Here is a 22,937-nt window from a genome sequence, read left to right as displayed (position 1 = left end):
GAAGGTGTCGGGTTTTTCCTGAGTTAGGCTCTTGATGAGACGCCAACACTGGCTGGGAAACGGAGCCCAACTGTTCTTAGACATTGTAGCACAAAATGTTAAAATGTTAAATATTATATATTTGCAAAAATCTTCTCTAACACTCCTTGGTGCATTAAATCCTGCTGCTTTTTATAGGAAATTCCCACCAGACTTCTTAAACAACTCAACTTATCCACACAGAAAATCTTTGTAGATTATATTATGTAACAATAACTTTAACACATCTCCTGTAAGGAGAAATGAACCAAATGCATCCAGACACATCTTTTATTAACTCTTATCTTTAGTCCTTTTCATAAATATTTAATTGGATTCATAATTGGTATTTGACTGGGACGTTATACCACCTTTTGTTTCCTTCGATGTGGGTTTGAGATCATTATCCAGCTGAAAAATTCACCCTCATTCCATCTTAGCATTTCATCGCCCTGTCGTCTAAAATTGCTGCCGCAAACTCAGAATGAGTTTTTTATGATTTTTCTTCAGCAGTGAAGTCTTGTGCATTAAACACGCATATGGGCCAACATGATGGACTTCAGTATTTTTCTGAAACTTTCTGAGCTGCTCTTGGCCAATAATCATTAGTAGTATTTTGACCCAAGCAGAAATTTATTTCCATTTCATCAATACGTTTTCCAACAATAGTGTTATAAATGTCTGTAGAGCTCTTTGCTTTTGCCCACCGTGATGTAATTCTTGTGAAATACCTTATTGAGGAACTACACCAGCTGATATCAATTGGCTCCGACAGAAACAGGATTGCTTCCTGAATACTAATTTCAGATATAGTTGATTTTTACACATTTTCACTTATTCCACTTATTCCACTTCTACATCTAACTTAATTTAAGAATTTGTTTTGATTTCTGTGATTACCGGCGATGTTGCAGTTCTCAAATATTAGAAGAAAAAAAACTTACTGAGGAAAAAAGTAATATTTACTTTGTTTAATGTAAATACAGTTGTCCTGTGAAGGCCTGAGTGGTTTGTTGGAGAACAGTGAGCACACCTGGCAGGTCAGGAATAAACATTTGGAGAAGTTTACAGCACACTGACTTTTGATTTCTTGCTTTAAAGTGAACATCTGCAGGAAGAAAGCAATTTTGTTCTTCAGCTGGACCCACTCATCATGCAGTGGTTGCCATAAATGTGCATGTTATTTGATGCAAATGAGAAAGAGAGAGAAGCATTAAGCTGCTTCACGCAACGTCGCGCCGTCATGTAAGCAGCCTAACATGAAATCCTCCAGCGACGAGCCACCCTTAGTCTTCCTCTCCTGTCATCGGTTGGATAAGCCGACGTATCGGCTCCATGTGCCTGGATTTGCTCAAGTTTTACCAGACAAAGACTTGGGCTGACTTGGCTAATGAGATTGTAAAAACAGCAGCCAACACTGATGGTTAACATCAGCGTGGGGCGGAGCGGTGCTGGCCAGAGGTAGACTCTTTCAGAGCTCTGCTGTTCTCAGACCAAAGGTCATGTCTGATGGAAAGGTGGCGGTCCGGTGGGGAAAAATGGCCATTACGGTTAGAAAGGGGAGTGCTATGAAGACTTTAGGGTAACGTCAGTGGAGCAAGCTCTTCCTGTTTGCTGGTGTTTATTGACCATCATGGTTCCTGGTGGAAGGCCTGATCCGTTTGGGTGGTCCGGACTTCTCCTTGGTGGTCTAACCTCGCAGCTCCCCTCTCCTGTTATTTACTTGCTCCAATCATTTTAATCCCAATAAAACTTGTCGATGCTGATTGCTCTGTTTTTTTTTTTTTTTTTTTTCAGAGGAACGAAGTGTAAATCAGATTCTGATAGAGAAATGTTATAAATTCTCAGCATGGTGACGGTCCAGTCCAGCTTTGCCGAGTCCGGTTTAGACCTGCAGCACTATATGGGATGCAGACCGCCCTAACCTGCAGCCTGGTGGCTGATTGTCTCACTTTGCCACCAGAGGACAAGGACCTGATTGTTTACATGCTGGTGATCTGCGACACATGGTTATAAATTATACCGCAGACTCACATGTGTCACAGAGAAAATGTAACGTCGAGCTGCTCTTTTTGTCTACAATCGCTGCATTGTTTCACAGCACATTGAGTTCAACCAGTTTTTCTTCTTTATATTTAGACATAATGACTTTATCAAGTTACTCCCAGTTTCACGTTAATCAGAAATCCAGTCTTAATGTTTGTAAGTTCCTCTTTCTGGTTTTGATGTTTTGAGTTATCTTGTTGCAGATAAACAAGCCTCAGTACTAAATGAAATGTCCTCAGTGGGTAAAAGCTGTTTTTCATTACTGCTGCTCAGCATTTCTCTATTCATTTCCCTTGGAGCTAAATACTTCCAGTCAAGTGTTTTGCTAACGTGCAAAGGTCAGAGACAACTGCTGCCCTTTGACTTTGACTTCCCCTCTGAGTTTCAGTAATAGTTTAGTTACAGGGTTAAGAGAGAAAGCGACTTCAAGGGCCACAGAGGAGTTCAGAGATCCTCAGCTCAGATAGGAAACTTATTGTGCTCTCCAAGAATCTGGCCTGGGTGGAAGAGTAGCAGAAGAAGAAAACAAGTGTTCAAAGAAATCCAGAAGAAGTCAGGTTTGCCAGAAGACATGTAGGCGATATGCAGAACAGTTCTTGATGCTACTCGCACTGCAAAACAGGGTGTAGTTTTAATCCAAACCATACAGCCAAAATTGTTCAGAATAAAACACATTTCTGAGTTAGAAAGGCATAGTCAAAGTCCAGACTTGAATCCAGCTGAGAATCTATTGCAGGACTTTGAAAACTGAAGTTCACGGATCCTCTCCATCCAGTCTGAGTGAAAGTCAAAGAAGAGCAGAAATTTAGATGAGCAGCTGGTAGAGAAATATCCTGAAAGACCTGCAGCAAAAGGAGGATCTGCAAATGATTCTCAGGAAGTTTATACACAAAACACTATGCAGATTATTACTCATCCTAACATGAGGAAATGTAGAAAAACGGGTGTGAATACTTAGAAAAAGAATAAGTATACTTGACGAAATTATTTTTCTTTTTGTATTGATGTTTGGGAAGTTGCCTGTAATTAGGAATCGAGAGCTTCACTTTCTGCTTTCTGTGCACATTACAGATGCAGTACAAGGAGTTCAACGTGGCAGTATATCCACAGTCTACATTTAATAGGAAAGCTTGAGCATCAAACAAGATGGCGCGCGCACACACACACACACACACACACACACACACACACACACATCAAGTCTGTCAGCACTCTGAATTTAACAGCACTTAAAGTTTCCATGTGAGCAGCAGCTGGAGTCTTTCTTAATTACTAAGGGGTCTAAACCAAAACTGTGGAAGAGATCAGCCCTTCATGCTCTGGTATTAATTGTGGGGCTCTGCTTTCAGTCACTCTTGTACCAAAGAGCTGATCAGTCTGGAACTCAGTCATATTTTATTAGAAAGCAGTTTCAGGAGGAGTGAAATGGAGCCATGGCCCAGGGCAATGTCCAAACCACTGTTTGCCTTCCAGTCGAGGTGTGAAGGACGTGCCCAAAATAAAAGGAAGGTTGATGTGGGAGGGGTGAGTGTTTCAAATTGTTTTCCCATTTCTCCCCCCACCCCGCCCTCAAAGGGTGACCGGCTTAGTGGAATAACCGCAGGGCAGAAGATAAATATACTGTCCGTTGCACCTAAGAAATAAGTGGGTGGGTGCTGCATGGGAAACGAGAGTCGCTGCGCGCTCATTGGCTTTTACTTGGCTGCCTGTGAAGAGGGTCTGCTGGTTGAGGGCATAAAGAACGGGCATAGATTGAGAGGAGCGCTTCTGCCGCTCTGAGAGGTAACAACCTCTTCGTTCTCTGGTAACTCGCCAAGAAAGCTGCAGTTTTGAGGAGATTTGCGAGGGAACGCATTTTCCGTCACTATGCCTGGGGTGAACCTGGACTTCCTTCCAGCTTCGCAGCCTGCAGAGTCTTTGGGCTCTCCAGAAAGTGCTTGTGCCGAGTCTGGCCTGGAGGAGGTGATCGGTGATCTGCTTGCCCCGGAGGAAACCGAGGAGGAAGACAACAAGGAGGAGGTGGAGTTTAGCGAGAAGAAGCTGGAGTTGATGCTGCGATGTGCTGTGAAGGAGATCCACAGTGACCTGCAGGCTTTTGGGAAGAAAATGGATGTCCAGTTGGAGGAGGCAGCAGTCAAGGTGACTGGTTTACTGGAAGCCATTTCCAGACTGCAGGAGGAGAACCTGCAGCTCAGAGCTGAGCAGGAACAGATGGCGAGGCATGTGGAGGCCCTCTGTCAAGTGACAGGACTGCCTGATCGAATCCTGCAGGAACTCTGCTCTGCCCCACGTGAAACCAAAACTTCATCAGACGATGACGACGGTCCTCCATGCACACTTGACGAGAGCACGGTTGAATCTTCATGCGACGATTCGACCTGCTTGTCCAGAGATTCTCCATTGTGCGCGCTCCAGGAAGCATCCGATGTCTTGGTACTGCCGGATCAAACTGTCGCCCGGGATTTGGTTTCAAGCCCGCTGGACTCGTCGGAACCCTCATCAACTTCTGCGACCCGCCGTTCGCTCTCTGCACCATCTGTGATGGCAACGATGTCTCCTGGCAGCAACACGGTACTACTGGCTGTAAATTCTCCTGGTCATGACACCTTTTAATTTAAATAAGCCATGTGAGCGGTGGGTATGCTTTTGTTCCAGCTCATCCACAATCTAAACGTGGATCAGCTTTCCTCGACTCGTCGGCATCCGAGTGCTGCTGCCTTTTGTTCTGGCCGTGTTCTTGTTGACCTACACTCCCCCTCTGGTCACTTAATCCCTCATCATGTCCTCACTTCAACGGAAAAACGTGGATCATCTCAGCTGTCCGTCACTTTGTACAGATAGTTCCTTAGTGTGTGGGCACAGGTTTCTGTTTGCTGTTTGGTGGGAAGCAAAAATATATTTAGTTTGAGGTACACCAATCTGAAGCTGTCATTGTTTTCTGTAACACTTTAACCTGCAGATACTAATTTTAATCTATTCTGATTTCTCTTTCACTGAAACCAACACAACCTAATGGAGGTGGGATGTTAATTTTAGGGTTATTGCTGGATTTTTGTGGCCTGTTTACTATGACAGTTACATAGAAATAAATAGCGTAGTTATTGAAAGATGAGTACTTTGTGTTTTTAAGAAAACGAGATCTTAATTTGCCACAGGGTTTGGTTTTGGTCATCTCTAAGGTCATAAACAGCAGGTGAGCCTCACTATGGGCCCCTCTGCTTAAAAGGATAAAATGACAACTTTGCTGTTTTTTTTTTATTTAACCTTCCCGTTACCTGCTGGGTTTTGTGCTTTTTCTTTCTTTCTTTGCGCCTGAAAAACCCAGAACCATGTTTAACCTATCAGAACTTCCTAAATCTCAGCGTTTCCTCTCATTTGATTTTAAAAACATTACTGAAACTGAGAAAAGTTGATGAATTAATCACCCTTATTGAAGACCGTGGTTATCGGGGTGAGCTGGTTGGCAACGCTGATCAGAAAAGGATCAGATTGAGATGAAAACCGTCCAGTTCTGGTCATCAACGCTTGTCTCTAATTTCATTTGCGATGGTTGATTTATTTTTTGTTTTGATAGCTGTTGCAATGACATCATGTGCACAGAAAGGTGCAAAGAAATGACAGCAAAACCAACACCACTTGTTTATCAGTCTTTCAAAAAACTGATAAACTGGATTTATTCGTCTGTTGCTAATTAAGCCTCCGTTTGTCTGCCTCCAATAACGATTGGGCACTTAATCTCAAAGCTTCTTGCACACAGAGAGCAACACATTCTGTGTGTACATTGTTTCATTTAAAATAAAAAAGTTCTTTTTACTCTTGACATTTAACATTTGCAACATTTCTAAGATCACTCTTGACAGCTCAGTGTGCTTATCAGCTCCTGCAGTGAAAGTGACCTCACTGTTTCTCTCTGATGTGATAATGGACACTGACCTCATTATGTTTTCCAAATTCAGTAAAACTCATTTTCTTAAAATACCACCAGATTGCAACAAATGTCATCTGAATGCTCTTCACAGGACAAATGGCTTCAGTTCATATTTAGTTATATGAAATTTAATCATATCTTTTTTTTTTCTAGCATATTTTGTGCTTGTAGTGTCAGTCCAATTTAATACAAACTGTATTAAAGTACATTTAGTTCATCATAAAAGGCCATTTGGTGAAAAGACACAGTGGTTCGGTTGTTGGTAGCATGTTCTCACAAAACGTATGTCGTTTCCCTCTGTGTACTCAAACTTTGTCTTGGAGTCAAATTGTCTTGTGTGGAACTGTGATAAACCCAATCAATGGGCACCGAGTAGGAACGAATGCAAGAGGCGGCAGGGCAGCCAGACTGCAGCTCAAAGTCACACCTGATATCTTCCTACCTGGAGTGGAGAATGAATGGATGAATGGTTGAAAAGTTGGTTGATCTAAAGAACAAAGTCAATGATTAAGGGTTATCTTACTAGACGGCATTTTGTATTCTGAGCTAGTTAGTATGTGGCAACAGTGGAAGAGATTAACTCCCTTTGAGCAGGAGGAAACCTCCAGCAGAACCAGGCTCTGTACGAACCACCATCGATTGAGACCAAGTGGGGATGGAGAGGATGTAGAGCACACTAAGGAAAAAATAAAGCCCAGGAGCTCTCTGTGGGAGTTCTTTGCCTGGGAGAGAGAAGGGTCAGCAAAGGTTGCCATAGGAAAAAAAAACAAAATCTATGTATATTTTGTGCTGATTGGGGTGGAAGCTGAAGCTCGAACCTGGCTCCTTTTGGGTGGCTGTAGGCCTCAGAGCCCATGTTTGGCCGGGTCGCGTCCCAAAGCATTCTTCATCGGTCAAGAGCCTCTCAGTGCAGCCTGTCCCAGGGGTTCAAAACTCTGAGTCCAGAAAAGTCCGACAAACAAGGGGCCACCCTTGACTGCACAGCTCTGTAGCTGCGGTGGGTATTGTCCCTCTGGGACCCTGAGAGCAGCTGTGGACTGAGCTATATCTGAACCCGGACTCTGTTATTTTAAAAAGCGTTAAAGCTAGAGAACTACACTCTGCGTCAGATATTTAGTGCCATGTATAAATTCAAGATGTATTATTTAAAAAAAAATGACAGCCACTTAGAATATGACGGGCACATTGTCAGGTTTATGCAACAAATATCTGATGTTTGTTCTTATGGAGCTGTGTTTCTCCTCTCGTGTACATAACAAAGAGTTTTTTTCCATTTGCTTGGAAACAATACGTGCTGGTACACAGTCCTGTCCAACGGCGATACGGTCACAAGCTGCAGGCTGGCAGGAGCTCGGTTATTATGAAGACACTCGGTCACACGCCGATCCGAGCCAACAGTAACTTGGCAGGCTTTCCCTCCCGCTCATGTGCTTAATGTCAGTCTCTGTGGAAGGGCATGGAGATGGGGGGGAGATGGTGAAAGGCCAGTCTTTTTGTGAAACGAGTGATTCATGGAAGAGGAGCTTTATCAGTTCAGTAGTAAATGTCCAGAAATGTTCTAAAACCTATTCTAGAAGATCAGTCTGGCTTTTTAAAAGCTCCGTCCTTTATTACTTGGCGTCTTTTCAGTCGTCTCATGATGCAGTGAAATACTGTGACCATCAGTTTTTTTTGTGTTTTTTTTTTAACCAACATTTGTTTTCATCCAGATTTTGTTAATCTGTTGAGTCCTCATCTTTCCTTCATTGCCCCAGATTGGACTGATCCCCGCCCTTCAACCTGAATTGATTCTTGGATATTCATTTCTCAATATTTAACTCGTCCTCTCTCGCTCTCTCTCTCTCTCTCTTCCCCCCCCCTCCCTCCCTCCCAGATGGAGACTGAACCCGTCGTTGCCTCGGAGCCGATGTTTTCGACCGGACCGTCCATGATAGTGGCGTGTCAAGTCCCCGCCATCCCCAACGGCTCCAGCACTCAAACGAAACCTGCGGAGAGCTCCGGAAAACTGACGGCCGAAAAGCTCGCCGCCATCGAGGATGAGGAGCTCCTGGACAAGATGGTACGTCACAAGTTTGAAATAAAACTCCAGATCTTTTGGAAGTTTTTTTTCTTTTAAGTTAAGGTTGCATGTTTAAGAAATCAGTCTGCCCCATTTTTTGTTTATTTCATTTATTTCATGAACTCCTTTGTTGTTCTTGGTTTTCCGTCTCTCTCAGCTCGATGAGTCCAAAGATTTCGAGGAGAGGAAGATGATCCGTGCCGCCATGAGAGATCTTCGCAAGAGAAAGAGAGGTAGCTGCCTGTGGAGATGCCTTCAGTAGTAAAATCAACTGGTTAAATTTCTTTGTGTCTTTTCTGAACAAGCAAAATCAGGGGCTGCCTTTACTGTGATAAAATGTTCATGTTCTTTGCAGCGTTTTTCAGTTCCTAACATGTTTTTAAAAAATGACTTTTCTGCCCCCAGAGGCCATGCTGGGCTGTAGCCAGGAGGAAATGGGTATGACAGGTGGTCTGCAGTGGACATTAATAAATTATTTCTGCCTGGGTTTGCTTTTTGTTATCAGCCGCTACAGTTTTTAACTCGGATGTAGTGGTTGATATAATGCATGGGAGTGAATCTCTCCACTTGTGTTTTCAGTGAGCACTTTACTTTTTAGTTGCTTTTTTTTTGTTTTGTTTTTTTTTAAGTTGCATCAGGCTTGTGGTTTTGCTGTTGAGTTCTCTGGTCTGTGAATGACATTTTCACTCGCTGACATGGAGCTTTACAGCTTCTTTGGGATTTTATGTGTTGACCAACACAAAGGAGTGCATGATTGTGAAGTAAAAAGAAAATGATCCCTGGTGCAACGCGTGTTCTTACGTTCCACCCCTTTGACTCTGATGCACTAAAGTAAAATCCAGTTGACTCCAGAAGTCTCATGGTTACTCTCTGCAAAGGTATTTGTTGGAGAACAAACGGCATCATAACATGAAGACCACGACTCAAGACTCTACTGAGAGGCCAAATAACAATTCAATCGAGAATCTTTGTCGAGACTTAAAAATCGGTGTTCACAGACAATCTGCCAGAGGGTGAGCAGTTTTGTGAGGAAGGATTGGGCGAAAGTTTCCATTTCTAGATGTTGAAGACTAACGGGAATATATCCCAAAAGACTTGCAGCAGCGCAGCAATAACTACGCTGCTGCAAACATAAACATGCCGCACTTATTTGATTGGAATTGTGAAGAAAAGCGTCCTCCTCCTATCATTTCGGAGATGCTTTGAATTGATCAATCACGTTAAAATGCATAAGAAACCTGTTTGTAAAGTGACTAAATGTGGGGAAAAAATGGAAGAAGCATGATTGCTTATAATATTAGGGCAGATATTAAATGAAAGTTTGAAATCCGAATAACGCTCAATGGTTCGCATAGACACCAATTTAGGTAAAAGCTGACAGTCGCAGGGAAGGTATCGGTTCCTCGCTAAATTTAGAGCAGTCCTGTGCCGTGCTTTTTCTCTTTCTGTTCTGGGCTGTTTGTGCAGGACAGGTTATTTGACAGCTGCTGAACCTCCCATCTGTGGGTGTTTGTGTGTCGGAGACATTTTAAAGCGCTGTGGAAAGACTTGTGAAAAATGAAGCTCTCAGATCAGGAAGCCTTGTTTTCATCCATCTCCTCAGCGGTCAGATGAGGTGCTGTCAGCTTGTTTACGATTGCTTGTCCTCCTTTACCTACCTCTCTCTTTTTTTTTTTTTGCTTTTTTTTTTTCCACTGACATCATTTGTCCCTCACCTCCTTGTCTCTCCCTCACCAGACCAAAGAGAGAAGGAGCGCGACACTCGTCTGCAGGAGCTGCGACTGCAGAGAGAGGAGAGGGCACAGAAAGGTCGCGCCGGAGCCGGAGAGGTGGTGATGAGGAAGATGGAGAAGTCGGCCGATGGTTCAACCCTCAGCCAAGTGACTAAGACGAACCGTTTCGCTCAATCCGGTAATTTTCTCCATTTGTCTTGAAACTTCCATCAAGCCTCTTTTTGTTCCAAAGTTCTAGAGCATAAAAAGCTCAAATGTTTTGGAAAAACACACCAAGCATATAAATAATTCACTTTCTTTTAGACGACGGGAGCAAATCAACGCGCAGCACGGTTGTAGAGACCAGTTTTGTGCAGAAAACAGACAGTAAGATGCTAGTTTCACACAGTATTATGTAACTGTGTTGTTGTTGTTTTTTTTTCTCTTTTGTATTAAATTTGTTTGTGCTTTCAGGGGGAACAGTCCAGTCAAAATCATACAGCTTCACCTCGTCCTCGTCCTCCAACGCAAGCAAGAAAGTTGGCAGGTGGGTCTGGAGGCATCGGGTGCAGAAATAATTCAACCGTTCCACTTTCCAACACTTTTCCAAATCTCTGCTTCAGTGTTTTCGATCGCGAGGACGACACGTCGCCTCGAGGCGGCAGCGGCGGTTTGTCTGCCATTGATCGACGGCAGGCGGAGAGGCGCAAGGAGCTGATGAGGGCCCAGACGATGCCCAAGACGTCCGCCATGCAGGCTCGGAAAGCCATGATAGAGAAGCTGGAGAAGGAGGGCGGAGGGTGAGCAGAAACTGAGAGGGGGAATGAGAAAGATGGAGATCGGAGCGTGTGTGTTTACTAAAGCAACCGTGGCTTTTCTTTCAGCCCTGGAAACCAGGCAGTAGCCAAGGTGAACAAGGTGCAGCGCTCCACCAGCTTTGGCGTACCAAACGCAAACTCCATCAAGCAGATGCTGCTCGACTGGTGTCGTGCCAAGACGCGCTCCTATGAGGTGAGCGGGGCGAAGCCGACAGAGCAGCAGCTAAACCGGGCCTGACATGACGTTTTTCTTCTTCTTCTTCCTCATGAAAGTTGTCTTATCTCTCACTGATGGTCAGTTTGTCTTCTCCTTCAGCATGTGGACATCCAGAATTTTTCTTCCAGCTGGAGTAACGGTATGGCGTTTTGTGCCCTGGTGCACAATTTCTTCCCCGACGCCTTTGACTACGACTCGCTGAGCCCCAGCAACCGGAGGCAAAACTTCGAGGTGGCCTTCAGCGCCGCAGAGTGAGTAATCAGAACGTTGTCGTATTTCTAACCAAGAAAAAAAAAAATCCATTTAGATCTAGAGTGTTGTTATACAGCGCAGTGAAAAAATAATTTTCCTCTTTCCACTTTTTTTTTTGTCACACTTTAAATGTTTCAGATCATCAAACTAATTTCAATTCTAAACAAAGCTTCCCAAACTACCTGTCCTCCTGCGCAGCACGTTTGTGATTAAGGTCACAAATCGATGTCTGGGTTTTCTTCTTTAGGATCTTCCGACTATTGCGTAACCTCCACCAGTTCTTTCAGAAATATGTTGTTTTGTTTTTTTCTGAAATGTTTTTAACAGTAAATGTAACGAGACACGCACTCTCCACAAGCGACAGTTTTTTTTGTGCCGACGTTAGACGGATATTGGCGCTCCTTTGGTCAGCAGAGGTTTTCACCGTGGAAATCAAGAACATAGGCCTTAACTGAGGAAGATGACGCCTGACGTGTTTTTAAATGCTGTTCTGAGCTCGTTGGTGACCTCATTAATGAGTCGTTGATCCGCTTTTGGAGAAACTCCACTACTGCTCCGTGTTGTTTTTCCCCTCATTATGTGGAAACGGCTCTCTCTGTGATTTACCGGAGTCCCAAGTCTTGGAAGTGGCTTGGCAACCTTGTACAGGCCTGGCATATGTCAATAACTTTTTCTCACCTTTTCTTGAAATTTCTTTAGATTGAGTCATGAAGTGTTGCTTAATAAATAATTAATTTATAACAGCGACCCGAGAACTGATCCCTAAGGATTACCTTTTTCATAACAGCTACACATCACTAATAGAGAAACCCTTTTATGCAGCTGTTTATGCTGAATTAGTTTTTTTTTTTTTCTGATAGTGAAAGTGTAAAAATAACACAAGGAGTCAGCTGAAGGAGTTGGTGCTCAGGAACCCAGTCCAGCGTAAGCAGCAGGGCTCCCCCAGATGCATTTCCTTTCTTTTCATTGAGCAGATTCTTCCATCCCACTCTTTCTGTGAATTTATCTCTTCATGCCACACGCCAACATTTACTACAGCCTAAAGATGTTAACCATCTCTCCCAGGTATATCCCAGCATCTATCGAGGCCGAGAATAAACCTCTTGTTCTGCATTAACTCTGCCTCCAAACGTCCCTTCAAGGAAACAACGGCTCTGGTTTGAAAAAAAAGAAAAAAAATCCTCCACCTCCCATCTGAGCCTCGTCCTTCATATTTCTCTTGTCTTTTTCTCCCCTCATCTGTTTTGCATCTCATTTTGTCTTTTTTTTTTTTTGTCCCCCCCGCCTGTTTTGTGTGTGTGTGTGTGTGTGTGTGTGTGTGCTCTCACAAGTGGCAGGTAGAATAATGTCCGTACTGTTATCGGCCTCAGTGGCTCGTCTTTTACACTTTGTGTTGCATCCTCACTCGTGTCTCCAGTCACAGAAGATCCACGCAACACACTCCCCGAATGTACATCTGTGCACAAGTGTGTTTATGGTCACTTCATATAGCTGAATGTTTTTATTCTGTTCAATCATTGTTGTTTTTTCCTGTGTTTTATTGTAATATTGAAGTCTAAAGTAGGCATGGGCCTTTATGAGATTCTCACAGAGCGATGACATCGACCAAAAATCCAATGTCATGCTTTTCCACTATTTATACAACAATTAATAAACAAAATCTATAAAATGATTAACAAAACATGATTTTATTGTTCATTTACTGATAACTTATTTAAACATTTAGTAGATTCATTTGTAATTCAATTAAAGCTTTTTTTTTTTTTTTACATGGTTTGATCAGAAATACAGTATATTTTTATAATCATTTTTTGTTTATTTTTAAAGTAATTGTATGGAATTATACTTTTATTTTGGAAAAAAAAATCGGTGAGAATGATTCCTACTGCTGCCAAGGAGCAGCTGGTCACTCCAACATTAATGCCTCTGAACTGTTTAGAACGGTGCGACGAAAACGTTTTTAATCTTTGGAAAGGTAACTCCGTGTGCCTCGTTAGCCGTTCTCAGCCCATGCCTCATTACAAGTTAACCACAGAAAAAAACAACACACTCGGAGGCTGAATGGGCATCAGCTGATGCTCATTTGACACTGTGTTTTGCCCTGTGTGTGTACGCCACATGTTGGACGTTGCAAAGTTCATGAAGCATGTTGACTCATGGATGTATTTATCAACACTGAACGTAATGTTTATTTTTGTGTTTCTTTTTTTTTGTCTCCGTTCTTTCACTGAATCTTTTGGGTTTTTTTGGCTGCTCACTGCTCTGTTTGTTTTTTCCTCCCTCCCTCTGTTTTTCTTTTTCTCTGCAACTGTCCTTCATCCTTTGCATTTCCTGTCCTCTGTCCTCCGTTTCCCCTGCGTTCCTCCTCTCCCTCTGACAACCCTCACCTCCGGGCGTGGGCGCAGGAAACTAGTGGACTGCCCCCAGCTGTTGGATGTGGACGACATGGTGAAGATGCGCGAGCCGGATTGGAAGTGTGTGTACACGTACCTGCAGGAGTTCTACAGGGGCCTGGTGACGAAGGGCCTGGTTAAAACCAAAAATTCCTCCTAGAGTTGATCCTCAACTAAAACTGAAGCTATGGTGAGACGGGGGGACGAGCTTCTGAGGGGGCCTGGCTTTGGTTCTGACTTTTAGTGGTTAGCAAAGTATTCACATCCCTTGAATTTTTTTCACGCTTTGCCACATAATGACGACGACGAGCTTCAATATACGATAACCAACACAAGAGCCTATAACTGCGAGATCTTTGCAAAACTCTCTGAGGGGTGTTGTGCATTTGTTTTCAGTCCTTTTTACTCCGATACCCCTAAATGAAATCCAGCATTAACAAAATGGATTTGGTTGTCAAAGTCGGCAAGAGGCCACCTGTGACGATTTCAGCTATATCGAATTTAAATCAACACCTTATAGGAAGAACTGTTTTGATAGAAACACAGGAGACATCGTGATGTCGGCGTCATTCTGTGAGGTTAACCGTCTTCAGCAGGGACAATTATAAAGAATATAAAAAACAGAATCACAGGGATTCCTCTTTTAAAATTTATCAGTAGAAAAACAATTATTTTGCATTCAGATTTTTGTTTTGAACTTGTTCAGTCTACAGGACTGAGTAGTCTCTAACGCCATCGTACTGCCAACACCAAAAGACTTGCAGCTGTAATTTCGGTGAAATCAAATTGCATTTAATCACTTTTCCACCATTTAGCAACTTTTCTGCATCTTCTCTGTGTATACCGGTAAAACCCAACGCGGTGAATTGTAGTTTGTGGTTGTGGCATAATGTGGAAAACTTCAAGGGATGCAAAAAAATGACCAGTGTAGAGAAAAAACAATGGATAGATAAACATTAATGTCTACTTTTTCCATTTGGTCTGTCATGCTAATTTAAAGCTTCTGTGGTCTAAAGCACCAAACATGGCATATGTGAATGTGTGCATCTCTGAGCTGTGTGTCTTCGGCCCGGCAGAGAGCCAGGGCCGACTGCAGCACTTTAAAAGGAGTTGCTGTATTGCTGTCTAAGTTGAGAAACAAAGCAGAGAGAAGTGCTTTGTTGTCCCGCTCCTCATCCGATCGAGTTTAAGATTACAAGTGTTTATGCTCTTCGCTTATAAAGCCTTTTAAAGATACTTTAATTTGAAACACACAGCAATGTGTCTGTAGATCCTTAAATAGGAAAACATGCCTCATGTTGACATTTCTTCTCTCTGGAGAGAGATTTGTTGTTTATGCTTCCGATATTCTTTGATTTCTGCTGTGACATGTCCAAAGGTTTGCGGAGTCGGACGCCACCTTGTGGTCACTTTCTGCAAACACTCATCATGAAAGGCCTTACTAAATATTACTTATTGGGACCTTTTAAAGTGTTGCACATAATAATAGTTTAGGTGGTTATAAGAAATACTTAAGAATAAACAGGGTTTTCATACTTTTTTCATTTAAAAAAAAAATGTTTCTGGTGTTGAGTTTCTAGATGTTTCCAGCTGTTTTTATAACATTCTGGACATTTTAGTACGAAACGATGACCCAGTTTGGTTAGAGTATCTCAGCCCCTGGACTTTGCTTTACACAGTAACATCTGTATCAACTTATATCAGTTTTTTTTTTAGAATATATCACCTACGACATATTAAATCTGTACTAGATTTTCCTACACCATGTATAGATTCTTTAGCCATTTTTCCCCTTTATATTCGTTGCAAACTGGAGGCGGTATGAGAATAATGATTGAAATAAAAAGTAAATGCTTAATATACATGTGTTTCCCTGATTAAGTCAGTAAGATTCTGTAGATCAGTTTCACTTTTTGAACTGAGAATGACTGAAATGCATTACATTTTAATTTACCTAGATGTACCTGTTCATATCCAGACTTGGAAAAATAATAAAATCCCAAACTTTTCAGGATTTCCTTCAAGCCTTTGTATGAACCGTTATGCAGTAACCATGACGAAACGTGTAGTTGAGGAAACGGGTTGCCCGTCCTCTTGAGTTCAGGCGCGCGTCCAGCCTTGTCCTGACCCGTCTGTCTCTTTCAGGACCTACGCCAACTGCATGCCTTTGCTGGAAGTGGAGGACATGATGATCATGGGTAACAAACCGGACTCCAAATGCGTCTTCACCTACGTGCAGTCTCTGGTGAACCACCTCCGCAGATACGAGATGTCCATGGGCCGCCCCTGCGACCTCTGACCTGTGGCCAGCGATCCTTCACATCCCTGGTGAACACGTCGGGGATTTTCTGTGTGTTTGCGTCGTTTTACTTCTAACATGTGTTGGCAATGCTTCGCTGTTCCTTCTTAAAACAATCTTTGCTGACACAAAGTCTACCTCTTTAGCAGAGAGGACGCCTACATGTTAAAAATCTTCCAAGGTTTTTAATTTTATTATTTTCTGTGTTTAAACTGAGCTCATTGCAGATTTCAGCTGTCTTTTCGCTGGCATCAACACTCTCACACCCCCACAAAAAAATAATTGTTTATATGATATCTCCTCTTTTAATATAACTATACCCATATTTTTTTCTGCTGTAATTTTTCTGCTGATGAATCCACTGAAACGGCAATATTATTTTTCTTTCCATCCTGGTACTTCTTTTTTTTTTCCTTCCCATTTCTAACCAAACTCTGGTTGCTTTAATTATTTTAAATTATTTTTTAGCTGATAAGCATAACGAGTTTTAATTAACAAGTACAGAAGTGTTCATTTTTGTTTATTTAAATGAATTCATCATTGTCAGAGGAATCTTGTGCTTAAAAAAAAAAAAAAAAACCTTCCTGCACAGAGCTGCTGATAAAGTTGTCGTTCTGAAAATATTAAAACGGGGAAGTTGGAGCCTGATTGAAATCATTTCTGATGGCTTATTTAAAGAAAAACGACCACACTGTCGACGACGACGTCCTGCTCAAGTCTGTCGATTTAGTTTATTTATGCTCAAACTGGTTTTAATGCCGGTGTTTTAGTTTGTGCTTGAAGCCATTAGGCAGTTATCTTAAGTATTTTAATAAGCTGAAGTTCTTCTTTTTTTTTTTTTTTTTCTGTAATAACCTGGACTTGCTTCTCTGCCCAGTGTGGGCACTAATGCTGAAAACTTTACATAAGAGAAGATTTGCAATGTGGATTTTTATTTTAAGGTTCTTTCAAGAGAAAATTATGAAAACTTGTTTTCAAGCTTGTTTTTTGGTGAAGAAAAAAAAATCCACGAAGCAGTGAGCATTGAGTGTGTTTGTGTATATAAGAGCTTGAACACATGGTATGATTTCATGTTTTCTGTGCACTGCAGTAAAATGTAAATTACCAATTAAACCAATTTGAGAAATGAAGTTTGTATGAAGGTGATTGCTTTATCTTTTTCACTGATATCTCAGCTCTATCTTTACCTGGAGAAATGTGGGAAAATATTTGTATTTTTAGTCCTAATTCTTTGTCTTATAGTCCCAAACTACCATCATCAGTTATTTTGCATAGATTTTTTCCACCCCAGATTCCATATTAAAAGTAGTTTAACCCATTTCAGGTATGTACTATTTTTTGACAGTCTACTAAATAAAATCCCAACAAAATGCATCCAAGCTTGTGATATGAAGTTCCTAAGGTACCACCAAGCCTGTCGTAAATGTGGGCCGAACTGAAACCGAGACGGACTGAAGTTTGACCTGAAAAATGTGTGGAAACTTTTACACAAATGATAAGACCATTTTTATTTATTTTTATTTCATTCACAACTTTTCCACTCGAGTCTTTACGTGCGTCCACCAAGCCCACCAAGAACAAGCAGCATCAGCCTCAGGCCGGTCGGTCGGACGACTTTTCACCTGAGGCTTCATTCGGTTTCACAGCAGGTGGGAGGAAGCACGAAATGACTCAAATGAGATGGAGATGAAGGGGATAGCGAAGAGATGATTGAACATGAAACGCTTCCAGTACAAAACTACATTTATAGTTATGTTCTAAAACGAAAAAAAAAGGAAACAAGGGGTAGAAAAAAAAAATGTCTCGACTAGAAAGAGCCTGTGTGGTTATTTCCCTTGTTCTTTCCCCATGAGCGAACTACGACAATCTGCTGGTTGTGGAGCGGCCCAGAGGGACCGTTTCTATTTTTGCCAGTTCTTGGCGGTTATAGGTCGGTGTGCTTGACCTCTGGATTAGACTCTGAGGAGGCGTTCTCTGTGTCTACAGTGGACATGGATGATTTGAACGGGCGCTCGTCTTTGAACGGGCTGTCTTTGGCGGGAGCGAAGCGGAACTCCTCCGGCACCTCGTCTTCTGGTTGAGCTTTCTTGTAGAAACCCAGCTTCTCCAGCAGCTCGTTAATCTCAGAGCGGGTCATGTCAGTCAGAGCTATCCGCTGTGACGAGAACACATTGGTTCAATGATTAGTGGACATCCAGACGTAATGCTCTGTCGAGCACCAACATGTCGTCTTATGAAGAAAAAAAATTAGGACACCGAATGACAGCCAGTGTGGTGTTCTGACGCATTTAGATGCAATGATATTTAATAGAAATTTTTACCAGTACTGGAAAAAATTCAAGTGATATAAATACACAAAAACTGAAGAAAAGAGCACCACTACTCAGCATTTTAGTAGAGGTTTGCCCTGTTTCCTGACCGTTGATGTGAGGGAAGATCAAAACATCTTCTGTTTTTTTTTCTTCTTTTTTTTTCAGCTTGTGAGTCTAATTAGTAAACTGCCAAAATGCAAATGTGGCCGGCCAAACAAGTTCATCCTGAAAAGAAAACGGACCACAAGATGCAAATCCTCCACAAATCACAGGACCTACAGCGCGCAGCTGGTACGGCTCATATGAGGGGACATTTTTGTGCAATCAAAAAGATGCTGCGCAAGTTTAACCTTCGTGGGATGTGCTCGAAAAGTAAATTGTTTTCTCTCTAAGAAACGCATGTAGGCCCGGATTATATATTCTCAAAAAAAAAAAACAGGAATTCTCATTTATCTGAATTATCTGGACACAAGAAAAAGAAGGACATGTTTGGCGATAACTCATTTAGATGCTGTCAGGCGACTTAAAACTGGCTGCTTGTCCAAGAAACACACTAACATCCATCCAGACCAGCATCAGGGATTGGTGGATTACTACCAGAACACTGAAGTTATTTCAGCCAAGCAGCAGGAGAAGGGAGGAGTGTGTCCTAACTTTTGCCCTCAGCTAGAAAATACATGTCTTTTTAAGTAAAACAAAGTTAGTCTTTGTTTTCTGTGCAAATAATTGACTTTTCCAGTACGAAAACAGATGAACACTTATTGATTAAAAAACTGAATATCTAAGTGTCCTATTTTATTTTTTTCAACAACTGTATATTATGGCAGTACGTTTGATATTTTATTAAATATTGTATTATTCAGCCTCAATGGGGGCAGTCTCTTCCTCCTAACACACTAACACATTTTTCATCTTGTTGTCTAATCTCTTCAAATCTGCAGCCGGCATTTGAACCATTCGGTTCAGTTTTAACCAAATGTGACGCAGTGAGGAAGCTCCTGTAAACATCCTGAGGAAGTGTTTAACAAGCAAATGGGAACTGTAGCTCGATCTGAAGAGCCACGTTTCACCCGGAGGAGCTGGTTCAGACCAAAATAGGACTATTATCCTGACTCCAAATTAATGCTTCATCTGCTCCAATTTCTGCGTCATGAGAATATTGGCTGCAGCATTCAGCTGAGGCTGAGCGCGTCTTAAAACCTCATTCAGACCTTAAGCTTTCACTAATGTGAGGAAGAGAGTAAATAGATTTCAATAAGGTTACTTCCTTTTCCAACGTATCAAACTCACATCTGAGATGCACAGGTGCATCACAAAAAAAGAGAACAGAAAAAAAAAAAACATTGATGTTTCTTTTTTTTTTTGTTATAATGATGATTTATAGCTGATGCTAAGCAAAAATTCAATTTATCACAAAACTGCACACAAAAAACTATTCTAAGCCAAATACTGTAATGAAAAGACCTTTAAAAATCTAATTTTGTCACATTTCAGATCTTCAGAATGTGAATGATCACGGAAAATAAGATGTTTTGCTACACTCTGTGTAATCAGTAGAGTCCAGAATATTTCAACGCAATCTTTACAGATAAGACTGTTTGTTTTTGGTTTCATCCAGATCTCTGTCCTTGCCCGGTGACTTTATTGCGACTATGCCTGATAATCCCTGTGGTAATATTTTCTCTGGTTTAACTGCTCTCATAGATAAATGGCACCCTCCATGATAATGCATGATAAATAATGACATGAAGTTTCCATTCTCTTTGCTGCTTTCCTCCAAAACATCTGCCTCTCTGGGGACTTTCTTGCAATGTGAGGGTTTTATTTGAGTGCAATATTTTGAACACTAACAGCTGCAGGAGCTGCTTGTAGACACATTTATTTCTAGGCTCTCTTTGGAGTGGCTGGTTAGTTTGTTTGTCTAAGCCCTGTGGTTTGGTCGGCTCCTGGGAAATTAGCAGCTGGATCTGTTCACATCCATTATGGATCAACAGACACAACAAAGACAATAATGACAACGCTAAGATAGTGACAACATTTTAGACACTAAGATGAAGAAGAGTTTAGAAAATCTGATATGATTGAGATTTACAGGGCCTATAAAAATGTGTCCAGCCCCTTTAATGTCTTACCCTTTTACAAATTGATTATGATCAACAAAATATGGCTTTGACAAAAAAAAAAAATACAAAAAAGATTTTTTTTAATTCAAAGTGAAAACTGGTTTCCACAAAGTAATAGTTAAAAAAATGCAACATAAAATAAAAGATTGCATAGCTGTTCACCTCCTTCAAGTCAGTATTTAGTAGATGCGCCTTTGGCTGAAATCAAAGCACAGATTCTGGGTGGATAGATGCCAGGCTGCACATCTGGGCACTATATTTCTAGTCCTTTCTTACTTATAAAACTGCTCCAGCTCTGACAGATGGCTGAGGATCAGCTCTGAACAATCACAAATTATATGAGATTAAGATCTGGTCTTTGACTAGGCCAACCCAGAACATCCACCTTCTTGTCTTCAAACCATTTCTGCGTTGATTCACCTGGATGCTTGGAGTCGCCACCTTTCTGGAAACAAATGTTCTCTAAAGCCATAGTTCTCTTGCAGATGGAAACAAATTGTCCTCTGGGATTTCCCTTTAATTCATTTTACCTCCTGCCTTTACAAGCCTTCCCTGACCTGCTGCAGATTAGCATCCTCACAGAATAATGCTGCCACCACGGTGCTTCACGGTGGGGATGGTGTGATTGTGGTGATGTTCAGTTTTTGGTGTCTTGTCTGATGTAAAAGACTCCATTTCAGTCTCATCAGAACAAAGAACTTTCTTCCACTTCACCTTTTGGCAAACTCTTATTGAACCTTGATATGGGTTTTCTTCTCCACTGGCTTTCTCATTGCCACTCTCACATAAAGCTTAGACTGGGCTACAGTTGTTTTCTGCAGAATCTCTCAACATTTTCTCTGATTTGCTTCAAGTGTTATTTGGTCTGCATGCTGTGATTGTAGCCAGGAATAGTAATTAACCACCACACAGGTGTGTATTTATACTACAATCACTTGAGACACAGTCACTATCCTCAAGTGTTCTCCAGTCCACTCTTTGTGGCACCAATTGACTGGACTTCTATCGAGTTAGGTCAGCCACTTTAAAAGTGAATAGTTATGCAATCAGTTACTTTATGCTGTATAATTTGATGATTTGTGTCAAATATTTTTCACTGGTCTATAACAGCCTTATTCTGACTTCAAACCCTAAAAACAATCATATGGTTTCTCTCTTTTACATTCCAAAACCCTGCCATTTTAGCAGGAGTGTGTGGACGTTTAGAACCACTGTAACTGCTTGAATACACAATTTCCAATCATTAACAGTTATTAAAAATGTATGACACTTACATCTAGTTCTTCATAGTAGTGATTCAGGAGGACAAGCTCAGGATCAGCCCCAGGAATGTGCTTCATCACCAGGTTATGGCTGTGGTGGGGTCAGTCAAGGCCTTTTAGACTTAAAACAATGAGCATGCTTTCAGTGCTCAAGTCAAGTGAAAGGATACTAAAGAGGAATATCCTGCATCACAAAGGCTTTGACCTGCAGACAGAGGTGAGAATTAATGTGTGTGTGTGTGTGTGTGTGTTATTCTAAAACAGATGTGTTGGGATTATCTGAAACCCAGGTTGTAAAATGTGAAGTGAACCATTTCTCTAAGAAGATTTTTAAGTAGGGATCTACTTTCTGCTGCCTCTAGCTATGTAGTATTTTAACAACACAACTTACCTCTCTGAGTCTATTCAGTTGTCATCCACCACATGTCTGCAAAGAGACAAAATTAGATTGGAGGAACAACTCACAAACAGCACTTGTGTTTAGCAAGTGAGACATGTTGTTTCTTAACAATGGAAACTGGTAGCTTCAATATGTGTCACTGCACCCCCCCTACCACCTCCCAAAAAAAATCTGGAAGGAGAAAAAACACCTTGATAGACCTTCTCTGCCAACAGGGTTTGGAATCAGTGCAGCTTTACCTTTTGTTCAGCACTCAGGTTCAGTGAGGCCCTGGGGAGGCTGTCTGGCCTAATTTTGTTGGATATCTGAGCCAAAGGTATGAGGTAAAATGTGACCAAGACAAGAGTAGCATCAGATCATGTCTTTTGTCTCTGAAGCTGGCAGGTTGGTGATAATGTGACATCCTCTGGGTGAAAATACTTTACTTTCATAAGCTTTTGTTCATCAGATGCCATTATGTAGCCTGAGAACCCTCTCACACTCCACGCAACAACTGGGAAGTCAAACTATTTCACATTTTACAGTCATTTGCAGCGACTAAATGAGACACTGCTTTTGTTCCTAACTTTACCACAACATACATAGTTATCCGATTTCCTGAAAGCACTCGTCTAAACGACATTCTGACGCATGCGCTTTGAAAAAAAAAAAAACAAAGAAGAGAGCATCCATCCCCACTTAACAAAACCGATTCATGACACCCGCTCTGTGTTTTCAGTCTCTATTAAACAACTGCTTTATGCTGCTTCCTCCCTCTGTGCAGAAGGCTTGCTGTACCTCCACCCTGGCTTTGGCCAGCCCGTCCAGCTTCTGCAGATCCACATCATAGGCCGAGGCGCAGTGAAGGAAGGAAGCCAGCACGATCAGCCACATTCTTCTTCTCCCGGGACAGGTCGCCGTGAGCAGCAGCGGGTTCCTCTGTCTGACCGGTGGTTACCTGCGGAGGTTTGAATACCACCGAGGCGAAGAGGAGGACAGGCGATGACGAGCAGCTGTGTCACTACCGGACTTCTTGCCACGTCAAATATTTCTCCCAGAACAGAGAGGGAGGCGTGGAGAGGACTCTCATTGGCTACACGAGGCTCCTAAACCAGAATG

At 41.8% G+C, this 22,937-nt stretch overlaps 2 protein-coding genes across 6 annotated transcripts in view; one reads left to right on the top strand and one right to left on the bottom strand.

Annotated features, from left to right (window-relative positions):
- smtnb (smoothelin b) overlaps positions 1-16,872 on the top strand; it is a 52,945-nt gene extending 36,073 nt beyond the window's left edge. For 2 of the 5 annotated variants that reach the window (XM_015055960.1, XM_015055964.1), the window contains 10 exons: positions 7,866-8,051; positions 8,209-8,284; positions 8,457-8,489; positions 9,789-9,962; positions 10,088-10,150; positions 10,238-10,310; positions 10,387-10,563; positions 10,648-10,774; positions 10,898-11,049; positions 15,589-16,872. In XM_015055960.1, the coding sequence (XP_014911446.1) occupies positions 7,866-8,051; positions 8,209-8,284; positions 8,457-8,489; positions 9,789-9,962; positions 10,088-10,150; positions 10,238-10,310; positions 10,387-10,563; positions 10,648-10,774; positions 10,898-11,049; positions 15,589-15,742 (1,215 nt within the window). In that variant the 3' untranslated portion in view covers positions 15,743-16,872. Of the gene's footprint in view, positions 1-7,865; positions 8,052-8,208; positions 8,285-8,456; positions 8,490-9,788; positions 9,963-10,087; positions 10,151-10,237; positions 10,311-10,386; positions 10,564-10,647; positions 10,775-10,897; positions 11,050-13,455; positions 13,634-15,588 lie in introns of all 5 variants that reach the window. The other 3 variants (XM_015055961.1, XM_015055963.1, XM_015055962.1) reach the window with 3 other exon arrangements.
- A 367-nt stretch (positions 16,873-17,239) lies between these two features.
- selenom (selenoprotein M) lies at positions 17,240-22,918 on the bottom strand. The gene is made up of 5 exons (XM_015055968.1): positions 22,617-22,918; positions 21,831-21,866; positions 21,610-21,644; positions 21,452-21,530; positions 17,240-17,897 (listed from the first exon to the last, which is right to left on the bottom strand). Exons 1-5 carry the CDS (start codon positions 22,710-22,712, stop codon positions 17,667-17,669), a joined length of 477 nt encoding a protein of 158 aa, XP_014911454.1. The 5' UTR covers positions 22,713-22,918; the 3' UTR covers positions 17,240-17,666.
- Between the last annotated feature and the right edge of the window lie 19 nt (positions 22,919-22,937).

The sequence above is a fragment of the Poecilia latipinna genome, unplaced genomic scaffold, assembly GCF_001443285.1.
Source record: "Poecilia latipinna isolate Pla-1442-1.1 unplaced genomic scaffold, P_latipinna-1.0 Scaffold1346, whole genome shotgun sequence".
NCBI lineage: Eukaryota > Metazoa > Chordata > Actinopteri > Cyprinodontiformes > Poeciliidae > Poecilia > Poecilia latipinna.
The sequence above is the reverse complement of the archived record's forward strand: the minus strand, read 5'-3'. Positions and strand labels throughout refer to the sequence as shown.